This window comes from Entelurus aequoreus, linkage group LG14 (assembly GCF_033978785.1).
Source record: "Entelurus aequoreus isolate RoL-2023_Sb linkage group LG14, RoL_Eaeq_v1.1, whole genome shotgun sequence".
Lineage (NCBI taxonomy): Eukaryota > Metazoa > Chordata > Actinopteri > Syngnathiformes > Syngnathidae > Entelurus > Entelurus aequoreus.
In genome coordinates this window covers 30,073,202-30,100,528 of record NC_084744.1, presented here as the reverse complement: position 1 = coordinate 30,100,528, position 27,327 = coordinate 30,073,202, and the positions used below count along the sequence as shown (strand labels likewise).

Below are 27,327 nucleotides of genomic sequence, written 5' to 3'. Positions count from 1 at the left end.
CTTTATAAGTTAACCCGGCCGTATCGGCATGTGTTGCAATGTTAAGATTTCATCATTGATATATAAACTATCAGACTGCGTGGTCGGTAGTAGTGGCTTTCAGTAGGCCTTTAATATTTCCAGAGACAATAGTCAGATTTTTCAAATGTCTTCAACGAGCCTTAATCATTATTATTAATGCTGGCACAGATCGACTGCAGTCTTGTGGGAAACACTGCATACCAATACTCGTGGTGAAAAACCAAGACTGTAGGAATTAACAGTAGGCCCTTTTCCAACGCAGGAACGTTCCCATTTCAAATAAAGTTGTTCCTGTGTTTCCACCAAAACTACCCAGGTAAATTTCATTCTTTGGAATATACATTACCGTTCAAAAGTTTGGGGTCACCCAAACAATTTTGTGGAATAGCCTTCATTTCTAAGAACAAGAATAGACTGTCGAGTTTGAGATGAAAGTTCTCTTTTTTTTGGCCATTTTGAGCGTTTAATTGACCCCACAAATGTGATGCTCCAGAAACTCAATCTGCTCAAAGGAAGGTCCGTTTTGTAGCTTCTGTAAGGAGCTAAAGTGTTTTCAGATGTGTGAACATGATTGCACAAGGGTTTTCTAATCATCAATTAGCCTTCTGAGCCAATGAGCAAACACTTTGTACCATTAGAACACTGGAGTGATAGTTGCTGGAAATGGGCCTCTATACACCTATGTAGATATTGCACCAAAAACCAGACATTTGCAGCTAGAATAGTCATTTACCACATTAGCAATGTATAGAGTGTATTTCTTTAAAGTTAAGACTAGTTCAAAGTTATCTTCATTGAAAAGTACAGTGCTTTTCCTTCAAAAATAAGGACATTTCAATGTGACCCCAAACTTTTGAACGGTAGTGTATATATTTTTTAGTTCCTGCTGGCTTGGTGGAACTTTTGGAAGGTTTCTGGAACCTTATCGGAGGCGGGCGGGCTGTGCTGTCAAACGCTGATTGGTTGAACACAGTTGGGGGCGTTCATAAAACTTATTTTTTGAACACTAGAGCCCCCATTCCAGAATACTAGACGACTTGTTTATTTCTTATTTCTTGTGTATTTCTATACTAACAAACTTGACAACGGAGAAAAAGAGCGACGAAAAGAACTTTTGACTTGCAAGAACGTTTGAGGGGAATCTTTGTGCTGAAGAACACTGATCAGTGGAGCTATCTTGCAGTGTTTTTACTCAGCCGCAGTCTTTAAACTATATGCAGTTTAATGGTGTGTTTTTTTTTGGGGGGGGGGGGGGGGGGGGGGTTTACAAACAATTTTAACAGGCAAAGCTACGAGATGTAGACAGACTCTTTTAAATGCATTTACGGAAAAGTATGAAGTAGCGTTGTCCCGATACCAATATTTTGGTACCGGTACCAAAATTATTTAGGTACTTTTCTAAATAAAGGGGACCACAAAAATTTGCATTATTGGCTTTATTTCAACAAAAAATCTTAGAGTACATTAAACATAAGAATCTTATTGCACGTTTGTCCTTAAAGTCCTACTGAAAGCCACTACTACCGACCACGCAGTCTGATAGTTTATATATCAATGATGAAATCTTAACATTGCAACACATGCCAATACGGCCGGGTTAACTTATAAAGTGCAATTTTAAATTTCCCGCTAAACTTCCGGTTGAAAACGTCTATGTATGATGACATATGCGTGCGACGTCAATCGTTGAAACGGAAGTATTCGGACACCATTGGATCCAATAAAAAAAGCTCTGTTTTCATCGCAAAATTCCACAGTATTCTGGACATCTGTGTTGGTGAATCTTTTGCAATTTGTTTAATGAACAATGGAGACTGCAAAGAAGAAAGTTGTAGGTGGGATCGGTGTATTAGCGGCTGGCTGCAGCAACACAACCAGGAGGACTTTGACTTCGATAGCAGACGCGCTATCCGACGCTAGCCGCCGACCGCATCGATGATCGGGTGAAGTCCTTCGTCCTGCCGTCGATTGCTGGAACGCAGGTGAGCACGGGTGTTGATGAGCAGATGAGGGCTGGCTGGCGTAGATGGAGCGCTAATGTTTTTATCATAGCTCTGAGGTCCCGTTGCTAAGTTAGCTTCAATGGCGTCGTTAGCAACAGCATTGTTAAGCTTCGCCAAGCTGGAAAGCATTAACCGTGTAGTTACAGGTCCATGGTTTAATAGTATTGTTGATTTTCTGTCTATCCTTCCAGTCAGGGGTTTATTTCTTTTGTTTCTATCTGCATTTAAGCACGATGCTATCACGTTAGCTCCGTAGCTAAAGAGCTTCGCCGATGTATTGTCGTGGAGATAAAAGTCACTGTGAATGTCCATTTCGCGTTCTCGACTCTCATTTTCAAGAGGATATAGTATCCGAGGTGGTTTAAAATACAAATCTGTGATCCACAATAGAAAAAGGAGAAAGTGTGGAATCCAATGAGCCAGCTTGTACCTAAGTTATGGTCAGAGCGAAAAAAGATACGTCCTGCACTGCACTCTAGTCCTTCACTCTCACGTTCCTCATCCACAAATCTTTCACCTTTGCTCAAATTAATGGGGTAATCGCCGCTTTCTCTGTCCGAATCGCTCTCACTGCTGGTGTAAACAATGGGGAAATGTGAGAAGCCCTTCAACCTGTGACGTCACGCTACTTGCGGTACAGGCAAGGCTTTTTTTTTATCAGCGATCAAAAGTTGCGAACTTTATCGTCGATGTTCTCTACTAAATCCTTTCAGCAAAAATATGGCAATATCGCGAAATGATCAAGTATGACCCATAGAATGGATCTGATATCCCCGTTTTAATAAAAAAAATTCATTTCAGTAGGCCTTTAAATAAAATTGTGAACATACAAGACAACTTGTATTTTTTTAGTTAGTAAACAAACAAAGGCTCCTAATTTAGCTACTGACGTATGCAGTAACATATTGTGACATTTTCCATTCTATCATTTTGTCAAAATTATTAAACACAAGTGTTAGAAAATGAATACTTGTTCATTTACTGTTAATATCTGCTTACTTTCTCTTTTAACATGTTCTATCTACACTTCTGTTAAAATGTAATAATCTTTTGTTCTTCTGTTGTTTGGATCCTTTACATAAGTTTTGGATGATACCACAAAGTTGGGTATCAATCCGATACCAAGTCGTTACAGGATCATACATTGGTCATATTCAAAGTCCTCATGTGTCCAGTATCGCTGTACTATACTAATACTGGTATACTGTGCAACCCTAGTATGAAGTATCAGTGTTTCCCATAAACTGCCAAAATACCTGTGGCGGTGGGGGCGTGGCTATGGATGTGGCTATGGGCGTGGTCACCATGACATCATCGAGTAATTTGCATAATTTACTACAATGATATGATTTTCTCTAAAAAGGCTAAAAAAATGTATACTTACTAATTAATAATAACAGTTTTGTTTTAAACGTCCATCCATCCATCCATCCATTTTACAATATAATTACAACACTTTATGTACATATTTATATACAGATTTGAACAATAAGTTATTCACTGAGATATATTTATTAATTGTGGTTCTTACAAAAAACATATCTTATAAAAATATAAAAGCTAAAATGTCTCTTAAAGCTTTGCCCCTTTAATTAGTGCATACTAAATAATTTAACTTTAGCCTACTACTACAACCATATTATTTACCAGCAACATAAAGTGAAACAGAGGCAGAGGTGCCCTGCCACAGTCAGTAACAAATAAACAGAAAACAGTAGGGGTCAAATACAAATAAGGCAACAATGATAAATAAATGATAAATGGGTTGTACTTGTATAGCGCTTTTCTACCTTCAAGGTACTCAAAGCGCTTTGACAGTATTTCCACATTCACCCATTCACACACACATTCACACACTGATGGCGGGAGCTGCCATGCAAGGCGCTAACCAGCACCCATCAGGGGCAAAGGGTGAAGTGTCTTGCCCAAGGACACAACAGACGTGACTAGGATGGTAGAAGGTGGGGATTGAACCCCAGTAACCAGCAACCCTCCGATTGCTGGCACGGCCACTCTACCAACTTCGCCACGCTGTCCCAACTTCGCCACGCTGTCCCAACAAGAGAAGTATCCTACACTTCTCTTTTGTAAAGTAAATCTGAACAGCCTATATGGGCATCTACATCAACTATATGATTTGCCTGAGAAGCTGGACAGGACAAAAAAATAAAAAATAAAAAAATAAAAAAAAATAAAAAAATAAAAATAAAATTTTTTTATTTTTTATTTGTGGCGGACGTAATTCTTTCGTGGCGGGCCGCCACAAATAAATGAATGTGTGGGAAACACTGAGTATTCAGCCCGACTCAGCTGCTTACTACTCTGAGACTTTGTTGGAGAAATGTGAAACAAAGGAGTCAGTACACGAGTGGAACAGGGGTAGATGACATCAAAAAAATAACTACTTACTTTCTTACATGTTGTAATGGTAGTTAGTGACACTCCATTTGTGTAGTTATTAGCCTCAACCTGAGTAAACAGAAGGCCAATGCCAACAAGCTAACGCTAAAGCCGATGTGTTCGTGTTGTCGGCACGAGACAAATACTGATACTTATTATTTATATATTATTTTTGCTGATATGGACCGCAAATAATTGTGTGACCCTTATGAATTCATTATTTACTGATAGGGTTGCAAAGGGGTTGAAAGTTTCCGGTAAATTTCCGGAAACTTTCCGGAAATTTACCACGGGAAGGTAAGCTCGGGAAGTTTGGAAATTTTGACCATTTTTTGATTATTCAAAGTTGGACACCGTCCAACAGAAGGCGGAGGAAACTACACGTTTTGATTTAGTACTTGCTAGTTGAACTTTACAGATCACAAAAAAAGTAAATTCTGATCGCTAACGTAAATGAATGGGATTTAACATAGAGAAATGTAGCATCACGGCTAACAAAGAAATATTTTCGGGTCATTATGAGACTGTGGTGGTACATAAACCTAGCTAGCTAGAGATATTGGCCCCAAAATCATTGAACAAGTACAGGAACAGCAAGCTAGCTAGCTTGAGTGGAAGCCTGCTGGAGTAGTCTACAGTAACAAGCAATTACACCTCTATTAAAATTAAATACCATAGATCAAATATATTTACCGCAGTAATATCATCAAAACTTACCTGACTGGATGAAGTCCTTGGGCTCAAATACTAGTGTGGCCTCAATAGCCCTGCTGTAGTGTGTAGCATGCTGGGAACGATCTGGGCATGTGATGGAAGAATGCACTGCAAATGTGATGGAGGAATGCACAGTGCAGGGTTGAAATTCAACTGAATTTGTATTAAATCAGGTTGTTTTAGGTAATAATCATACTGCAAGATCTAGCATGTTGCATTCAATGTTTATTCCCATTAATTCCCGTTAATTCCCATATGGAAAGTTTCCAACTTTGAATATTCCCGGAATTTTGCAACCCTATTTACTGAGCGGATGACTTTCTGACTGTTGGACACTGCGGACAAAAGCCTGACTTTTTATGAAGGAGTCGGTACACTATATTTTTTAAATGATATCGTTTTGTAGATTATTGCTTTGGATTTTTTTTTACTTACCTTATACAAACCCCGTTTCCATATGAGTTGGGAAATTGTGTTAGATGTAAATATAAACGGAATACAATGATTTGAAAATCATTTTCAACCCATATTCAGTTGAATATGCTACAAAGACAACATATTTGATGTTCAAACTGATAAACTTTTTTTTTTTTGCAAATAATCATTAACTTTAGAATTTGATGCCAGCAACACGTGACAAAGAAGTTGGGAAAGGTGGCAATAAATACTGATTAAGTTGAGGAATGCTCATCAAACACTTATTTGGAAAATCCCACAGGTGTGCAGGCTAATTGGGAACAGGTGGGTGCCATGATTGGGTATAAAAACAGCTTCCCAAAAAATGCTCAGTCTTGCAAAGCGAAAGCCATTTATCAACAACACCCAGAAACGCCGCCGGCTTCTCTGGGCCCGAGATCATCTAAGATGTACTCATGGAAAGTGGAAAAGTGTTCTGTGGTCTGACGAGTCCACATTTCAAATTGTTTTTGGAAATATTCGACATCGTGTCATCCGGACCAAAGGGGAAGCGAACCATCCAGACTGTTATCGACGCAAAGTTGAAAAGCCAGCATCTGTGATGGTATGGGGGTGCATTAATGCCCAAGGCATGGGTAACTTACACATCTGTGAAGGCACCATTAATGCTGAAAGGTACATACAGGTTTTGGAACAACATATGCTGCCATCTAAGCGCCATCTTTTTCATGGACGCCCCTGCTTATTTCAGCAAGACAATGCCAAGCCACATTCAGCACGTGTTACAACAGCGTGACTTCGTAAAAAAAAGAGTGGGGGTACTTTCCTGGCCCGCCTGCAGTCCAGACCTGTCTCCCATTGAAAATGTGTGGCGCATTATGAAGCGTAAAATACGACAGCTGAGACCCCCGGACTGTTGAACGACTGAAGCTCTACATAAAACAAGAATGGGAAAGAATTCCACTTTCAAAGCTTCAACAATTAGTTTTCTCAGTTCCCAATCGTTTATTGAGTGTTGTTAAAAGAAAAGGTGATGTAACAGTGGTGAACATGCCCTTTCCCAACTACTTTGGCACGTGTTGCAGCCATGAAATTCTAAGTTAATTATTATTTGCAAAAAATAAAGTTTATGAGTTTGAACATCAAATATCTTGTCTTTGTAGTGCATTCAACTGAATATGGGTTGAAAAGGATTTGCAAATCATTGTATTCCGTTTATATCTACATCTAACACAATTTCCCAACTCATATGGAAACGGGGTTTGTACATGGTATCATACGTCATCAGCCTAATTTGTATAGACTACCTGAACCGTAAAATGTGGTGGAAAACAAACCACACACTTCTACAGGAACTAGAGGTGGATCTAGTGGAAAAGGGCCTAATGAAAGAGGATACTGGTTAGTGTACTTAAAAAAAACTGCTCTGCTGGAAACCTGTGCCAAGTGACATACAAAGATGTCCATGTGACACAGTTTGTAAGAGTGATAGCGTATATTTTTGTAAGATAGCACCATTTCCTCTCACTCAAGCAGGCCTTCGAGTGTTTTCCTTGCTGTATTGTGTAATGAGGCAGAGCGCACATTGGCAGGCGGTTTTAACGTTACAAGGCACTGATGAATACATGTAGTAATGCAAAGATATATTTAGAACACAACTGTGAGTAAGGCGGCCGACCAACTCCAGCACTGAGTCAGTGGGGAGATTGCGGCGCTGCACCAAGCTTGGCTCAAGTTTGCCATTTGAGCCTTTGTTTTGGGTTATGCACAAGCAAACGTTCAGCGGCACACATCCTTTGAGGGCTCACAGCAACAAGTTGAGTAGCTCAAAATATTTCCAAACAATGCAAACTACAAGGAAGACAATAATAATATTCAATAAAGGGCGGTCAGATGATCAGGCATGTTATAAAAGCTTTGTGCAGCTTGCTTACTGGGAAGTGAAACTTAATGCGAAGGCTAAAAGTGGACCGGCGTTTTTTTTTTTTACAAGTCATGTTTCGGAGTTGCTTCCTAACTCGATCAGCTCATTAAAGGCCTACTGAAATGAAATGTTCTTATTTAAACGGGGATAGCAGGTCCATTCTATGTGTCATACTTGATCATTTTGCGATATTGCCATATTTTTGCTGAAAGGATTTAGTAGAGAACATCGACGATAAAGTTCGCAACTTTTGGTCGCTGATAAAAAAAAGCCTTGCCTGTACCGGAAGTAGCGTGACGTCACAGGTTGAAGGGCTCCTCACATTTCCCCATTGTTTACACCAGCAGCGAGAGCGATTCGGACCGCGAAAGCGATGATTACCCCATTAATTTGAGCCAGGATGAAAGATTCGTGGATGAGGAACGTGAGAGTGAAGGACTAAAGTGCAGTGCAGGACGCATCTTTTTTCGCTCTGACCGTAACTTAGGTACAAGCTGGCTCATTGGATTCCACACTCTCTCCTTTTTCTATTGTGGATCACGGATTTGTATTTTAAACCACCTCGGATACTATATCCTCTTGAAAATGAGAGTCGAGAACGCGAAATGGACATTCACAGTGACTTTTATCTCCACGACAATACATCGACGAAACACTTTAGCTACGGCGCTAACGTGATAGCATCGGGCTTAACTGCAGATAGAAACAAAAGAAATAAGCCCCTGACTGGAAGGATACAGAAAATCAACAATACTATTAAACCATGGACCTGTAACTACACGGTTAATGCTTTCCAGCCTGGCGAAGGTTAACAATGCTGTTGCTAACGACGCCATTGAAGCTAACTTAGCAACGGGACCTCACAGAGCTATGCTAAAAACATTAGCTCTCCACCTACGCCAGCCAGCCCTCATCTGCTCATCAACACCCGTGCTCACCTGCGTTCCAGCGATCGACGGAGCGACGAAGGACTTCACCCGATCATCGGTGCGGTCGGCGGCTAGCGTCGGATAGCGCGTCTGCTATCCAAGTCAAAGTCCTCCTGCTTGTGTTGCTGCAGCCAGCCGCTAATACACCGATCCCACCTACAGCTTTCTTCTTTGCAGTCTTCATTGTTCATTAAACAAATTGCAAAAGATTCACCAACACTGCACGCACGCAAAGGAAATGCTTTTAAGGTTTATTGGCACTCTGTACCTCTCCCTACGTCCGTGTACACAGCGGCGTTTTAAAACATCATACATTTTACTTTTAGAAACCGATAATTATGAAACCGATACCGATAATTTCCGATATTAAATTTTAAAGCATTTATCGGCCGATAATATCGGCAGCCCGATATTATCGGACATCCCTACTTTATATGCTTGATTGTGTTTCATTGTATCAATTAAACCATAACCAATTGTATTTACAATCCGCAAAGTATGTAAAAATATCGTCTAAATATCACAAAAAGCCAAAATTTGGAATATTCTGGTCCGAATGTCTTCGGTAATTTCCGTAGAATGACGTCACGACTGGAACGCTTCTGCACACTGGCCATATCAGCAGACAAGTTATACTGTAAAAATGCAAAAATTTGAACGAGACGTGCTGTCTATCATTCACAATCCCTATAAAAGACATGAACACATATGTTTTTCTTTTTTTATGCATTCAAAGTCGTAAATACATTTTAAGAAGTCTGCTAATAATATAGTCAATGGGGGCACTCCATTCCGTCCACAAAACTCTCTAAACAAACATCCAAAAACCCGCTAAAAATACTCTATTTACATATTGTGACCTGAATATTAACCAAATATTAGCGATGTTGTTATAAGTGCAAACGCAGACTAACTATTTTTTAGCGGCGCGTTGATACCCAAGACCAAACTATAGCTTATGCTGGACTGGACTCAAGGAGAGACCGTAATGTAATTATAAAATGAAACTGAAGATGGCAGTAATGCAACATATATGGATGCCAACTCCCGTAAAACTGTAAAGAAAAATAATTGTCCTGCTGCTGCCTTTTCTGCTACTGGTGCATCGCGTCTCAGCAAAATCATGCCTATCATTTGGAGGATGAGGATTTAGCAATGAATCTAGAAGTTGTTCATCTGTGACATTCAATTGATACTAGGACTGGGCGATATATCGATATACCGACCGTATTTTTCGGAGTATAAGTCGCTCCGGAGTATAAGTTGCACCGGCCGAAAATGCATAATAAAGAAGGAAAAAAAAACATAAGTCGCTCCGGAGTATAAGTCACATTTTTTGGGGAAATTGTATTTGATAAAAGCCAACACTAAGAATAGACATTTGAAAGGCAATTTAAAATAAATAAAGAATAGTGAACAACAGGCTGAATAAGTGTACGTTATATGAGGCATAAATAACCAACTGGTATGTTAACGTAACATATTATGGTAAGAGTCATTCAAATAACTATAACATATAGAACATGCTATAAGTTTACCAAACTATGAAAAAAATTGCAACTTATAGTCCGAAAAATACAATATATGATAATTGCTTCAACATAGAGGAAAATTGTTGTTACATTCTACTGGTACTTTAAAGGCCTACTGAAAGCCACTACTACCGACCACGCAGTCTGATAGTTTATATATCAATGATGAAATCTTAACATTGCAACACATGCCAATACGGCCGGGTTAACTTATAAAGTGCAATTTTAAATTTCCCGCTAAACTTCCGGTTGAAAACGTCTATGTATGATGACGTATGCGCGTGACGTCACTAGTTAAACGGAAGTATTCGGACACCATTGAATCCAATACAAAAAGCTCTGTTTTCATCTCAAAATTCCACAGTATTCTGGACATCTGTGTTGGTGAATCTTTTGCAATTTGTTTAATTAACAATGAAGACTGCAAAGAAGAAAGCTGTAGGTGGGATCGGTGTATTAGCGGCTGGCTGCAGCAACACAACCAGGAGGACTTTGACTTGGATAGCAGACGCGCTAGCTGACGCTAGCCGGCGACCGCACGGATGATCGGGTGAAGTCCTTCGTCCTTCCGTCGATCGCTGGAACGCAGGTGAGCACGGGTGTTGATGAGCAGATGAGGGCTGGCTGGCGTAGGTGGAGCGCTAATGTTTTTATAATAGCTCTGTGAGGTCCCGTTGCTAAGTTAGCTTCAATGGCGTCCTTAGCAACAGCATTGTTAAGCTTCACCAGGCTGGAAAGCATTAATCGTGTAGTTACAGGTCCATGGTTTAATAGTATTGTTGAGTTTCTGTCTATCCTTCCAGTCAGGGGTTTATTTCTTTTGTTTATACCTGCATTTGAGCCCGATGCTATCACGTTAGCTCCGTAGCTAAAGTGTTTCGCCCATGTATTGTCGTGGAGATAAAAGTCACTGTGAATGTCCATTTCGCATTCTCGACTCTCATTTTCAAGAGGATATAGTATCTGAGGTGGTTTAAAATACAAATACGTGATCCACTAAGTTACGGTCAGAGCGAAAAAAAGATACGTCCTGCACTGCACGATAGTCCTTCACTCTCACGTTCCTCATCCACAAATCTTTCATCCTCGCTCAAATTAATGGGGTAATCGTCGCTTTCTCGGTCCGAATCTCTCTCGCTGCATTGTAAACAATAGGAAAATGTGAGCAGCCCTTCCTCCTGTGACATCACGCTACTTCCGGTTTAGGCAAGGCTTTTTTTTATCAGCGACCAAAAGTTGCGAACTTTATCGTCGTTCTCTACTAAATCCTTTCAGCAAAAATATGGCAATTTCGCGAAATGATCAAGTATGACACATAGAATGGATCTGCTATCCCAGATTTAAATAAAAAAAATTCATTTCAGTAGGCCTTTAACAGAGACAGAACCTGTTGTATTGCTTTTGGTTGTTGCTTTTATTCAAGTGCAACATTGTGCTTAAAGATGCAGTATATTTTATTTGTATTGTTTGACTTTGATGTATAAAAGTTTATATTCTAATTACAATGTTAAAATGTACAAGAAATACAAGTTTATTGCATTTGAAAGGGTACACTTGCGTTATGTAATATCATTACGTCAATGTTAATTTGGTCCCAAATAAATAATAATATAGTTTATCGACAATTTGTAGGTCAATATAGCGTCGAGCAAAATTTGTTATCGGCCCACGCCTAGTTCTATCTCTTATTTTAAAAATTGTTTCCGGAGAAAAAATGGAAACGCGTTACAGGGTCAAACTGTCAGCATTATAAACTTTTATTACGCTACAAACATTTGTAGTACCTTTTAAAGGCCTACTGAAATGAAATTGTTTTATTTAAACGGGGATAGCAGATCCATTCTACGTGTCATACTTGATAATTTCGCGATATTGCCATATTTTTGCTGAAAGGATTTAGTAGAGAACATCGACGATAAAGTCCGCAACTTTTGGTCGCTGATTTAAAAAAGCCTTGCCTGTACCGGAAGTAGCGTGACGTCGCAGGTTGAAAGGCTCCTCACATTTGCACATTGTTTACACCAGCAGCGAGAGCGATTCGGACCGAGAAAGCGACAATTACCCCATTAATTTGAGCGAGGATGAAAGATTCGTGGATGAGGAACGTGAGAGTGAAGGACTAGAGAGTAGTGCAGGACGTATCTTTTTTCGCTCTGACCGTAACTTAGCTACAAGGGTTCATTGGATTCCACACTTTTTCCTTTTTCTATTGTGGATCACGGATTTGTATTTTAAACCACCTCGGATACTATATCCTCTTGAAAATGAGAGTCGAGAACGCGAAATGGACATTCACAGTGACTTTTATCTCCACGACAATACATCGGCAAAGCTCTTTAGCTACGTAGCTAACGTGATAGCACATCGGGCTTAAATGCAGATAGAAACAAAAGAAATAAACCCCTGACTGAAAGGATAGACAGAAAATCAACAATACTATTAAACCATGGACATGTAAATACACGGTTAATGCTTTCCAGCTTGGCGAAGCCATTGAAGCTAACTTAGCAACGGGACCTCACAGAGCTATGCTAAAAACATTAGCTATCCACCTACGCCAGCCCTCATCTGCTCATCAACACCTGTGCTCACCTGCGTTCCAGCGATCGACGGAGCGACGATCATAGATGCGGTCGGCGGCCCGCAGACGGAGGAAGTCAAGGTGAGGTCGGCGGCTAGCGCGTCTACTATCCATCTCAAAGTCCTCCTGGTCGTGTTGCTGTAGTCCGCCGCTAATACACCGATCCCACCTACAACTTTCTTCTTTGCAGTCTTCATTGTTCTTTAAACAAATTGCAAAAGATTCACCAACACAGATGTCCAGAATACTGTGGAATTTTGAGATGAAAACAGAGCTTTTTGTATTGGATTCAATGGTGTACCAATACTTCCGGTTCAACGATTGACGTCACGCGCATACGTCATCATACATAGACGTTTTCAACCGGAAGTTTAGCGGGAAATTTAGAATTGCACTTTATAAGTTAACCCGGCCGTATTGGCATGTGTTGCAATGTTAAGATTTCATCATTGATATATAAACTATCAGACTGCGTGGTCGGTAGTAGTGGCTTTCAGTAGGCCTTTAAAAGACTTGTAGCTTCCAGACAAGTGATGTAAAGGGTGTAAGACACGGTTCATGCATCAAGTTGTTTTAATATGCTTATGTTTCACGTAACTGTAAAACATAAACACAACAAAGCAGTCTTTGTTGGTCCTTTATGTTGAATAAATGCCGCACAAATGCCAAAGTAAAAGCAAAACACATGCGGTTATTGCTTTGATTCACACTGGACTGAGGTACGCTGAAATCTTAAGATTTGCAGACATCTCACAACTATTCACCAACTTCAGAGGTTCCACTGTACAACAGGAAGCGTGTGCGCAAGAGGAAGAGTGCGAGAACATTGAAGGGAGACAAAGATGTCGTTGAAAAGCCTACTAGCCAATCCTGCGCTTGCAGCAAAGCCTTCCAAACTCAACTCATGCACAAGGAGAACACCAGAGCTCTCGGCTAGCCAACACTACACACACTTGGTCGCACTCTCGCAAGGCCCGGCCAGTCCACTCCAGTACAGTACTGTACCTATCACTGTGGGCCCTTGAGTCCCTTAATCTGCTGCCGGACTGGAAGGCCTGGTAGAAAGCCTTGGAGGGGTTCCTGTGTCGGCCAGATTCAGGAAAGGGGAAAAGAAAAAGAAATAAGGAGAGTTGAAACAGGGATGGATACAAGACTAGTGTGTCATCGCAAATAGGAGTCTTAGAAATGCAGATGAAATGTCACTGCTTTAATTATTAAAGTGGAGTTTTGTGGAGAAAACAATCATGGCATTTCATTTAGCAAAAATAAAAAAGCAGTGTTTCAGCAAAGAAGAACTCATTTCCATGTAGCAACATTAGCATGCTAATGATCAAAAAGAGTCCGTTCGTTGTTTTGGGTATTTAGCTGTTAATTAAGACCTTGCGGGGTAATAAGCTTGCCTATCTTGCTGACTGTATTGTACCATATGTCCCGGCAAGAAATCTGCGTTCAAAGAACTCCGGCTTATTAGTGAATCCCAGAGCCCAAAAAAAGTATGCGGACTACAGTGCGTTTTCTGTTCCAGTACTCTGGAATGCCCTCCCGGTAACAGTCAGAGATGCTACCTCAGTAGAAGCATTTAAGTCCCATCTTAAAAGTCATTTGTATACTCTAGCCTTTAAATAGACCCCCTTTTTTTAGACCAGTTGATCTGCCGTTTTCTTTTCTCCTTTGCCCCCTCGCCGGGTTATTCCGGTTCCGGTGACCATGGATGAGGTGCTGGCTGTCCAGAGTTGGGACCCGGGGTGGACCGCTCGCCTGTGCATCGGTTGGGGACGTCTCTGCGCTACTGACCCGTCTCCGCTCGGGATGGTCTCCTGCTGGCCCCACTATGGACTGGACTCTCACTGTTATGTTGGATCCACTAGGGACTGTACTTAGAGGGGGGGTTACCCACATATGCGATCCTCCCCAAGGTTTCTCATAGTCATTCACATCGACGTCCCTTGTGTGGGCTCTGTGCCGAGGATGTCGTTGTGGCTTGTGCAGCCCTTTGAGACTTTTGTGATTTAGGGCTATATAAATAAACATTGATTGATTGAATGGACTTACAGGCTTGTGTGTGCTCTATTTAGGTTGTAAACCCAAGGTTTCTTACAAAATACATATTACTATGGTTTCAGAGATTTAGTTACAAATACTCTCCGACAACTATACCTCCAAAAAATATCCGTATTGGCATCGGAACATCCCTTTTGATTGATTGATTAAAGGATTTATTTGAAGTTTGCGTAGGAAAGGGTACAGTTTTATGACAGTACAGATTCACATGTACAAGGTAAACTAAAAGGGAATTATACAAGAAAGCCTGAGCTTGTTTCAATTGATATCCTTTTTTTAACTCATATAACATTGAAAAACATACAGATAGAACTAGGGCTGCAACTAACGATTAATTTGATAATCGATTAATCTGTCGATTATTACTTCGATTAATTGATTAATAATCGGATAAAAGAAACAAACTACATTTCTATCCTATCCAGTATTTTATTGAAAAAAAACAGCATACTGGCACCATACTTATTTTGATTATTGTTTCTCAGCTGTTTGTAAATGTTGCAGTTTATAAATAAAGGTTTATTAAAAAAATATATATATACATAAATAAATAAATAAATTTAATTTTTAAAAAACAACAAAAAAAACTCTGCGCATGCACATAGCATAGATCCAACGAATCGATGACTAAATTAATCGGCAACTATTTTAATAATCGATTTTAATCGATTAGTTGTTGCAGCCCTAGATAGAACACAGTATGATGCAGAAAGGAGCAGAATTCAACTGATTTTAAATTCAGTGACTTAAATTATTTTTTTTGGCGTATCTCTTGATGGAACCCGCCGTACCACTAGACAGTTTGAGAATCACTGGGCTAGAAGAATAGCGGAATTCTGCTACATAGCGATCCCTGCATAGAAAGGACGGAACCGCTTCATCAACTCAAATATATCAACAATAATCTGTAGATTATTACTTAGATTAATCGATTAATAATCGGATAAAAGAGACAAACTACATTTCTATCCTTTACAGTATTTTATTGAAAAAAAACAGCATACTGGCACTATACTTATTTTGATTATTGTTTCTCAGCTGTTTGTACATGTTGCAGTTTATAAATAAAGGTTTATAAAAAAAAAAAAAAAAAAAAAAAAAAAAAATTGCCTCTGCGCATGCGCATAGCATAGATCCAACGAATCGATGACTAAATTAATCGCCAACTATTTTTCAGTGTTTCCCACACATTCATTTATTTGTGGCGGCCCGCCACGAAAGAATTAAGGCCGCCACAAAAATGTTTTGTTTTTTTGGTTTTTTTGTGTCCTGTCAAGCTTCTCAGGCAAATCATATAGTTGATTAGTTGATGTAGATGCCCATATCGGCTGTTCAGATTTACTTTACAAAAGAGAAGTGTAGGATCAAGATTTTTGGAGCTCTTTGTTCAGTGGATCAGATGTTTGATGAAGCTTTGTGTCTATCTACCACCACTACTATTTTCTGTTTATTTGTTACTGACTGTGGCAGGACACCTCTGCCTCTGTTTTACTTTATGTTGCTGGTAAATAATATGGTTGTAGTAGTAGGCTAAAGTTAAATTATTTAGTATGCACTAATTAAAGGGGCAGAGCTTTAAGAGACATTTTAGCTTTTATATTTTTATAAGATATATTTTTTGTAAGAACCACAATTATTAAATATATTTCAGTGAATAACTTATTGTTCAAATCTGTATATAAATATGTACAACAAGTGTTGTAATTATATTGTAAAATGGATGGATGGATGGATGGATGGATGTTTAAAACAAAACTGTTATTATTAATTAGTAAGTATACAATTTTTGAGCCTTTTTAGAGAAAATCATATCATTGTAGTAAATTATGCAAATTACTTGATGATGTCGTGGTGACCACGCCCATAGCCACGCCCCCACCGCCACAGGTATCTTGGCAGTTTATGGGAAACACTGTTTTTATAATCGATTTTAATCGATTTAATCGATTAGTTGTTGCAGCCCTAATTGCAACTTTTTCTAAATTATATTTAACCTTTAAGCTTTTTTATTTCACTTTCGTTATGTTTTTGTTTATTTTAATAGTATTTTTTAGAATGTGCCGTGGGCCTTTAAAACATTAGCTGTGGGCCGCAAATGGCCTCCGGGGCACACTTTTGACACCCCTGCTATAGATAATAAAAAATTTAATCTGATAAATCTATGGATAAAAAGCAGAGCCCGCGTTTATCATAACTCTCTCTCTGCCCCTCCCTCACCAATGCTGCTGCGCGCACAATTTGTTTTGTTTTTAACCCCTTCTTAACCCTGAACGTACATTGAAAATACACGCAACCCTAACTCAAAATGCCGGACATGCGAGGCATTTAAGAAACTCCGCCCTGACAGCCCCGCAAAAGAGGACTTGTCCGGTGAAAAGAGGACGTATGGTCAGTCTATCCTAGCCCGTTAGCTGCTAGCATGCCGTGTGTTGTGCCTCGGTGTGCATTGTTTACACAACGTGCGTTACGCTACTTAATATGTCCGTCTGGAAACTCGTTCGGTACACCCCCGAACCGAACAGACACCCCCGTACCGAAACAGTTCGATACAAATACACGTACCGTTACACCCCTAATATCCTGTATATAGTGTGTGTCAACTGCCACACCTACCAAAACACTTTGTTTCCACAGAAGCTCTGCGAGTTCACTGTCACACTTGGTCCCAATGGAAGTGAATGTTAACGCTGACGATAACAGCGTTTGTATGGGATCTCAATTGGTGGCTGGTTACAAGTGTAGAACCCAGTAATGGAATGGAATGCAAATGGAATGGACACACATCAGTTCAGCATATCAACATACGCACATCGAACAGAAATAAGGAGTTTATTTACACCATGTGTGTGAGCACTAACAGAGCCAAAGCCCTTTTCCTAGAAACTCCTAACACACACACTCCCTTCCTCACATTACCTAATGGCCAAACACTCTGACAAACCTCCCCTATGCGTCTGCACACTTTTACTTTGCGGGCAACCGGGCTGAAGACCCTAAACACACGCAAGCACGTGCATGTCCACGCCTCCCCCCTTGAGACAAACTCTCCCTTCAAAGCTGAATCTCAGAACAACCCTGCAATGGGCTGAAATGATCAAGGTCGGATGACTTTGAAATGAGTCACCACTCCTTGTTTTCAGGGAGCAACCATTATACGTACACAAAACCTCATAGCTACAAACGTTATTCAAAGTCATTAAAGTCCCGCTGATGTGAAAATAATCGCTTCTCTTTTTCAACACACTGTAGATAGAAAAACAAAGGTTGCTTCAGCTCGGCAATGCTCCAAAGCAAATATTGCAGCTTGACAGCAGATGAAAATAACTTACCGCTGCATTCGCTGTGATTGCGTAATCCCCTGCTTTTCAGGAACAGGCAAGCAAGGGAGACTTTTTAAAAATAAGTTGGTTGCTGGAAAGATGATTAGGTGCACTGGCAGTCTAATGGGGTGAAACACATGACCTTGATAAAAACAAGTAAAGCCAAATATAATAATAGAACAAACTAATAATTATAACTACCGTATTTTTCGGAGTATAAGTCGCTCTGGAGTATAAGTCGCACCGGCCGAAAATGCATAATAAACAAGGAAAAAAACATTAAGTCGCACTTAGGGATGATACTCGAAACCGGTTTTCCCGGTTGTTCGATAAGAAAAGAACCGAGTCCTAGGACTCGAATCCCTTTTTGAGAACCGGTACCCGTTATCGAGACCACTATAGTAAAGAAAAAGAGTTGGTTCTTTATTCGAATCCCTGGGAACGAATCCCGTCCCGACCAGAAATGCCCTGTGAGACATCACACGAAATGACGTCACGTAGCTCAGTCATTAGGCGCAGATAGGGAAAGCAGGAAAAACAATGGACCGGAAAAAGCGCTCCAAGGTGTAATAAAGTTCAAAACAAAAGGTATAATCCAATGAATAACTTTACTGAGAGATTTGAGCAGGGTACAAACACATGACCAACACTTTTACGACCAACCGGAAACATAGCAACCAGGCTAGATACGCACCTCCTTTACGGCAGCTGTCGCAACGTTCTTAAAGCAACCGCAGCACATACATATATATAAAACATATCTCTTTTTTAACTTTTGTTTTTCTTTCCTTGTAAACAAAACAAAATCACACTGTGTATGTGTTGTCTGTCTAATTATAAATAATGCAGACGAGGCGTGTTGGCTGAGTTCTTGACGTTTACTTTCACAGCGTGCTCATAACCTCATTCTTAGCTGCCGGGTGCCGACAAGCAACAACACTTTCCGGGACTACTGCGCATGCTCGTCACTCCCGTTGCATGCTGGGTAGTGTAGTTGTTTATTCCCTAGCTCATAACATCACATCTTTCCCCCTATAAAGAAATAATGTTAACTCAATAAAGTGTATTTCTTTTTTTAGCTTTAACTTTTCATTTTTTTAGCATTGTAACCACATTTGCAAACAACTTCTCTCTTCATAGAATTTTCTTTCAATAAAGAAATAAAGTGAAAAAATGTCAAAGCATCATAACAAACAGTTATGTCAAATAGCATCAGAAGTGCACTTTTTGGAGAGCTGTATTATTTTAAGTTTTGTGCCCAAGGAACTGATTTTATTTAACACTATATTATTATTTATACACCTATAGTGATCACAGAGACAGGTTGTTTTTGTGCTACTGTATATATTTGTTTTTCTGAAAAATCCCACTTAATATACTTTGGGTAACAACAGTCAATATGTATTTATTTTATTTTATTTTATTTTTTTAGGGGGGAAACAGTCAATATTTATTTATTTATTTATTAGATTTTATTTTTTTCTTATATAATAAAAGTGAGCTTTTGTTAAACCAAATATAGTGTGTTTTTTTCCATATACAACAACCTATCTGGACTCGATAAGAGAATTGATAAGGAATCGGTTCGATAAGAGGATTCGATAATAGGCTCGAACTCGATAATTTCTTATCAAACATCATCCCTAGTCGCACAAACATCATCCCTAGTCGCACCTAAGTCGCATTTTTTGGGTAAAATGTATTTGATAAAAGCCAACACCAAGAATAGACATTTGAAAGGCAATTTCAAATAAATAAAGAATAGTGAACAACGGGCTGAATAAGTGTACAATATATGAGGCATAAATAACCAACTGGTATGTTAACGTAACATATTATGGCAAGAGTCATTCAAATAACTATAACATATAGAACATGCTATACCAGTGGTTCTTAACCTGGGTTCGATCGAACCCTAGGGGTTCGGTGAGTCGGCCTCAGGGGTTCGGCGGAGCCTCCGCCACGGAGGTAAAGACACATCCGACTTAATGTGTAAATGAAAAAACTTCTCCCTATCAGCGTATTGTGGACCCAACAATGTTCCCCCTAATTTTCCATCTGATTTGCAGGTTGTTTGATTGATCGATTTAAACTTTTACTAGCAGATTGCAAAGGAAGAGAATATATTATATGAAACAGTACAGTTTACACAGTACAGTACATATTCCGTACAATTGACCACTAAATGGTAACATCCGAATACGTTTTTCAACTTGTTTAAGTCGGGGTCCACATTAATTAATTCATGGTAATGTGTGTAAGGTGTGTAATTTGTTGTGGAGTTCATACACTGTGTTGGTTTTGTTCTTTGAACAAGGCGATGTTCATGCACGGTTCATTTTGTGCACCAATAAAAAAAACGTATGACTTTTTCGTGAATTTAAAAAAAAAAAAAAAACATTTTATTTTTCACTAAAGGGTTCGGTGAATGCGCATATGAAACTGGTGGGGTTCGGTACCTCCAACAAGGTTAAGAACCACTGGTATGGACTATAAAGTTCACAAACATAAAGAGGGATCCTAGTGGGCCAGGGCAATCTTTCCTTATCTATAAACTAAAACTGGGGAAATGTATAGTGTTCTGGGCTTCAGTACAGTGTTGATCTCCTGAATACATTTTATTTCCGAATTCCTTGAGAGAAAAAAATGCCTGTTTAGGCTTTGTGTATGTCAGGGGTCACCAACGCGGTGCCCGCGGGCACCAGGTAGCCCGTAAGGACCAGATGAGTAGCCCGCTGGCCTGTTCTAAAAATATCTCTAATAGCAGCACTTACCAGTGAGCTGCCTCCATTTTTAAAATTGTATTTATTTACTAGCAAGCTGGTCTCGCTTTGCCCGACATTTTTAATTCTAAGAGGGACAAAACTCAAATTGAATTTGAAAATCCAAGAAAATATTTTAAAGACTTGGTCTTCACTTGTTTAAATAAATTCATTTAGTTTTTTACTTTGCTTCTTATAACTTTCAGAAAGACAATTTTAGAGAAAAAATACAACCTTATAAATGATTTTAGGATTTTTAAACACATATACCTTTTAAATTCCTTCCTCTTTTTTCCTGACAATTTAAATCAATGTTCAAGTAAATTTATTTTTTTTATTGTAAAGAATAATAAATACATTTTAATTTAATTCTTCATTTTAGCTTCTGTTTTTTCGACGAAGAACATTTGTGAAAAAATTCTTCAAACTTATTATGATTAAAATTCAAAACAATTATTCTGGCAAATAGAAAATCTGTAGAATCAAATTTAAATCTTATTTCAAAGTCTTTTGAATTTCTTTTAAAATTTTTGTTCTGGAAAATCTAGAAGAAATAATCAATCAATCAATCAATCAATGTTTATTTATATAGCCCTAAATCACAAGTGTCTCAAAGGGCTGTACAAGCCACAACGACATCCTCGGTACAGAGCCCACATATAATAATAATGATTTGTCTTTGTTAGAAATATAGCTAGGTCCAGTTTGTTATATATTCTAACAAAGTGCAGATTGGATTTTAACCTATTTAAAACATGTCATCAAAATTCTAAAATTAATCTTAATCAGGAAAAATTACTAATGATGTTCCATAAATTCTTTTTTAAATTTTTTCAAAAAGATTCGAATTAGCTAGTTTTTCTCTTCTTTTTTTCGGTTGAATTTTGAATTTTAAAGAGTCAAAATTGAAGATAAACTATGTTTCAAAATTTAATTGTAATTTTTTTCGTGTTTTCTCCTCTTTTAAACCGTTCAATTAAGTGTAAATATCATTAATTATCTGTGTTGGCCCTGTGATGAGGTGGCAACTTGTCCAGGGTGTACCCCGCCTTCCGCCCGATTGTAGCTGAGATAGGCTCCAGTGCCCCCCGCGACCCCAAAGGGAATAAGCGGTAGAAAATGGATGGATGGATGGATTAATAATAACATAGAGTTAAAGGTAAATTTAGCAAATTGGCTATTTCTGGCAATTTATTTAAGTGTGTATCAAACTGGTAGCCCTTCGCATTAATCAGTACCCAAAAAGTAGCTCTTGGTTTCAAAAAGGTTGGTGACCCCTGGTGTATGTCATGTGTGCCTTCCTTGGGTGAAGCCAGTTTTACAGCTATGCTGTTATTATGCTGTTTGTTACTTATGTATGTTATGTTGCAGCTATTTAAAATAGTTTCATATAGTTCATGCACGGTTCATTTTGTGCACCAGTAAAAAAAACTAATGACTTTTTCTTGAATTTGAAAAAATAAATAAATAAATAAATTTCACTAAAGAAGGGTTCAGTGAATGCGCATATGAAACTAGTGGGGTTCGGACCTCCAACAAGGTTAAGAACCACTGTGCTATACGTTTACCAAACAATCTGTCACTCATAATCGCTAAATCCCATGAAATCTTATACATCTAGTCTCTTACGTGAATGAGCTAAATAATAGTATTTGATATTTAACGGTAATGTGTTAATAATTTCACACATAAGTCGCTCCTGAGTATAAGTCGCACCCCCGGCCAAACTATGAAAAAAACTGCGACTTATAGTCTGAAAAATACGGTAATAATTAAGGGTGTAACGGTACGTGTATTTGTATTGAACCGTTTCGGTACGGGGGTTTTGTCATTTTATTTAATCTGAGCAACAACTTGAGGCAGTTTAATGTTGATTAACGTGGACCCCGACTTAAACAAGTTGAAAAACTTATTGGGGTGTTGCCATTTAGTGGTCAATTGTACGGAATATGTACTATACTGTGCAATCTACTAATAAAAGTCTCAATCAATCAATCAATCAAAAAAAGCACTTTATATGTAGAAAGGTTTTGTTAAGAAACCATTATGAGTCTTATCTTATTTAGTTTTTATTTCATATATGTTGACCACATTAACCCTGGCAATCGACCCTATGTGTGTATATGTATGTTATTGTTATGCTTAGCATTCATGACTGCCTGCTGTTGCACTGATCAGCCTAGTGGTGGCTCACATCCATCACACACAGAGGTATTTCTTTTTTTGGGCAGAATTATTATAGTGTTCCCAATGTTAAAAGGATAAAGCCATTGTTTACAAATTTGGTAAATAAATAACCCAAAAATTTATATTTTGTTGTTTTCTTACTGTACCGAAAATGAACCGAAATGTGAGCTCTAAACCAACCGAACTTTTTGTGTACCGTTACACCCTTACTAATAATTTAATCAAAAATACTGAAATTCCACGACATAGTGAATTTGCAAACAGCTAAAATTAGTGGATATTGTAGCCCGGAAGAGTTAGGGATGCAAGGGATTCTGGGTATTTGTTCTGTTGTGTTTATGTTGTGCCACGGTGCGGACGTTCTTCCGAAATGTGTTTGGCATTCTTGTTTGGTGTGGGTTCACAGTGTGGCGCATATTTGTAACAGTGTTAAAGTTGTTTATACGGCTACCCTCAGTGTGACCTGTATGGCTGTTGACCAAGTATGCCTTGCAGTCACTTTCGTGTGTATGCAGAAGCCGCATACAACATGTGACTAGTCCGGCACGCTGTTGTATCGTGAAAAATCGGACGCTAAATCAAATTTAAAATTTAACAAAGGGGTAGCCAAAGTGCTGTACAATGGGCAGGTTAAAAGATAATACGAGTACCGAGCAAACACAACACAACACAAACAGAACACGATAAAAAAATAAAAAAATAAAACATAAAAAACAGGTTCACAGCAGGTGTAATATGGGGCGCCATTGCAGGATGGATATCACTCAGTGTTAAAAGCCATGGAATAAAAGTATGTTTTTAAGAGAGATTTAAAAACAGAAAGAGGGGGCTTGTCTAACACTCAGAGGTAGGTCGTTCCATAGCTTGGGAGCAGCAGCGGCGAAAGCTCTGTCACCTCTAAGCTTCAGCCTTGTGTCAGGGACCGTCAGTAGCAGCTGATCAGCTGATCTTAGGGATCGGGTGGGGCAGTAAGGCTGAAGGAGGTCGGAGAGATATCACGGCACGCCCTTAATATTGTTGTCCGGGTGAAAATCGGGAGAAATTCGGGAGAATGGTTGCCCCGGGAGATTTTCGGGAGACTCCCGGAAAAATTGGGAATGTTGGCAAGTATGGCACAGGGGCACCCCGACATGTCTTATTTGCACAGAGAAAGTTGCGGCGCACAAGGAATACAATTTCAAACGTCATTATACAACTAGACATGCTGAGGAGTATGCAAAATACCAGGGAGATGAGCGAGTGAACCGGGTTGCAATTTTAAAACCAGTCTACTGAGGCAACAAGATTTCTTCAAGAAAGCAACCGAAAAGAGCGATGCAGCAGTCAAAGCTAGCTACATGGTGAGTGAGACGGTTGCGAGGGCGGGAAAGCCATTCAAAGAAGGTGAATTCATTAAAAAGTGCATTTTTTAAAGAAATCTTTTCTTGCGGCCCAGCCTCACCCAGTTTCTGAATCCAGTGGCCCCCAGGTAAATTGAGTTTGAGACCCCTGACGTAGACGGACAGGTAGGTTAATCGGGACGCAAGGGTTGCAGGGGAAGAAGGACGGATTACCAGGGGTGCTGAAAGCGCCGACTGTTGGTGCTCACGAGCCTTTGCTCCCTGAGCACAATCCATCCGCCTGCCACACAGAAATAGGTCAAACCTATTTAGATCTTTGCTTGGCTTGTTTCAAAAAAGTCCTGTGGTTGATACCAAGGATAGCTAGAACTGGAAAGTCCAAGCTGATAACTTTCACTCATCATCCCATTGCCCAGCTGCGGAGTGAATACACTCCTGACATACAGTGGGTTCAACCTCCAAGAAGTTCCACACTGGAATGTTCAGTGTTGAACATCTGTCACAAGTTTAACACGAGCTGACGTATGCGCCCACGGTGCATTCCAACTGAAAGCCAGCACATATAGGCCTGGGCCGATATTCAATGAGTCAATTAACAAGACCATAAATGAAATTTAAGCCGGGAACTTTTCCAGCGTCGATAAATGGCCATGTGCAATATGCGCCAGTGTTCAAGAGCAGTCACGATTTTCATCGATTATAGCAGCTGCACGCATTTGTGCCATAGCAGAATGAAAAGAAGGGTGTATATGTTGTTATTAGAGATGTCCGATAATGGCTTTTTTGCCGATATCCGATATTCCGATATTGTCCAACTCTTCAAGGCCTACTGAAAGCCACTACTACCGACCACACAGTCTGATAGTTTATATATCAATGAGGAAATCTTAACATTGCAACACATGCCAATACGGCCGGGTTAACTTATAAAGTGCAATTTTAAATTTCCCGGGAAATATCCGGCTGAAAACGTCTCGGTATGATGACGTTTGCGCGTGACGTCACGGATTGAACGGAAGTATTGGGACACCATTGTGTCCCAATACAAACAGCGTCTGTTTTCATCGAAAAATTCCACAGTATTCTGGACATCTGTGTTGGTGAATCTTTTGCAATTTGTTTAATGAACAATGAAGACTGCAAAGAAGAAAGTTGTAGGTGGGATCGGTGTATTAGCGGCTGGCTACAGCAACACAACCAGGAGGACTTTGAGTTGGATAGCAGACGCGCTATCCGACGCTAGCCGCAGACCGCACCGATGATGAAGTCCTCCGTCGTGCCGTCGATCGCTGGAACGCAGGTGAGCACGGGTGGTGATGAGCAGATGAGGGCTGGCGTAGGTGGAAAGCTAATGTTTTTAGCATAGCTCTGTCGAGGTCCCGCAGCTAAGTTAGCTTCAATGGCGTCGTTAGCAACAGCATAGCTAGGCTTCGCCAGGCGGGACAGCATTAACCGTGTGGTTACAGGTCCAGGGTTTGGTTCGGTGTCTCCTGACAGTAGAAGTAATGGTAGTATTGTTGATCTTCTGTCTATCCTTCCAGTCAGGGGCATGTTTCTTCTGTTTCTATCTGCAGTTCAGCACGATGCTATCACGTTAGCTCCGAAGCTAAAGTGCTTCACCGATGTATTGTCGTGGAGATAAAAGTCACTGTGAATGTCCATTTTGCGTTCTCGACTCTCATTTTCAAGAGGATATAGTATCCGAGGTGGTTTAAAATACAAATCCGTGATGCACAATAGAAAAAGGAGAAAGTGTGGAATCCAATGAACCCTTGTACCTAAGTTACGGTCAGAGCGAAAAAAGATACACCCTGGCGTCCTGCACTGCACTCTAATCCTTCACTCTCACTTTCCTCATCCACAAATCTTTTATCCTCTCTCAAATTAATGGGGTAATCGTCGCTTTCTCGGTCCGAATCGCTCTCGCTGCTGGTGTAAACAATGTGCAGATGTGAGGAGCTCTTCAACCTGTGACGTCACGCTACTTCCGGTACAGGCAAGGCTCTTTTATCAGCGACCAAAAGTTGCAAACTTTATCGTCGATGTTCTCTACTAAATCCTTTCAGCAAAAATATGGCAATATCGCAAAATGATCAAGTATGACAAATAGAATGGACCTGCTATCCCCTTTTAAATAAGAAAATTTCATTTCAGTAGGCCTTTAATTACCGATTTCGATATCAACTGATACCGATATATACAGTCGTGGAATTAACACATTATTATGCCTAAATTTGTTGTGGTGCCCCGCTGGATGCATTAAACAATGTAAATAATAATAATAAATCAACTCAAGTTATGGAAAAAAATGCCAACATGGCACTGCCATATTTATTATTGAAGTCACAAAGTGCAATTATTTTTTTTAACATGCCTCAAAACAACAGCTTGGAATTTGGCACATGCTCTCCCTGAGAGAGCATGAGGAGGTTGAGGTGGGTGGGGGGGGGGGGCGTGGGGGGGGGGGGGTTTGGTGGTAGCTGGGGGGTGTATATTGTAGCGTCCCGGAAGAGTTAGTGCTGCAAGGGGTTCTGGGTATTTGTTCTGTTGTGTTTATGTTGTGTTACGGTGCGGATGTTCTCTCCGAAATGTGTTTTGTCATTCTTGTTTGGGTGTGGGTTCACAGTGTGGCGCATATTTGTAACAGTGCTAAAGTTATTTATACGGCTACCCTCAAGTGTGACCTGTATGGCTGTTGACCAAGTATGCCTTGCACTCACTTGTGTGTGTGAAAAGCCGTAGATATTATGTGACTGGGCCGGCACGCAAAGGCAGTGCCTTTAAGGTTTATTGGCGTACACGTCCGTGTACACAGCGGCGTTTTAAAAAGTCATACATTTTACTTTTTGAAACTGATACCGATCATTTCCGATATTACATTTTAAAGCATTTATCGGCCGATAATATCGGCAGTTCGATATTATCGGTCATCTCTAGTTGTTATCATTAAGTGTCGTGTAGTGTTGTACGGTATACCGGTATTAGTATAGTACCCAGCGATACTAATGAATCATACTCGGTACTATACTGCCTCTAAAAGGTATCAGTCTCCCAACCCCCCCTGCACCCCCGTCGTGACATTGCTGGTTTACGAGCAGTACGAACGTGTTCGGACCGCGCACACACACGGAGTACT

At 39.8% G+C, this 27,327-nt stretch overlaps 1 protein-coding gene across 2 annotated transcripts in view; it reads right to left on the bottom strand.

Annotated features, from left to right (window-relative positions):
- LOC133664724 (TSC22 domain family protein 2-like) overlaps window positions 1–27,327 on the bottom strand; it is a 99,336-nt gene that overhangs the window by 47,339 nt on the left and 24,670 nt on the right. The window contains exon 2 of one of the 2 annotated variants that reach the window (XM_062069577.1): window positions 13,295–13,601. The exons of the other annotated variant lie outside the window; for it this stretch is intronic. Within the exon in view, the coding sequence (XP_061925561.1) occupies window positions 13,424–13,601 (178 nt within the window). The 3' untranslated portion in view covers window positions 13,295–13,423. Of the gene's footprint in view, window positions 1–13,294; window positions 13,602–27,327 lie in introns of those variants that run through there. 2 annotated transcript variants of the gene reach the window in all.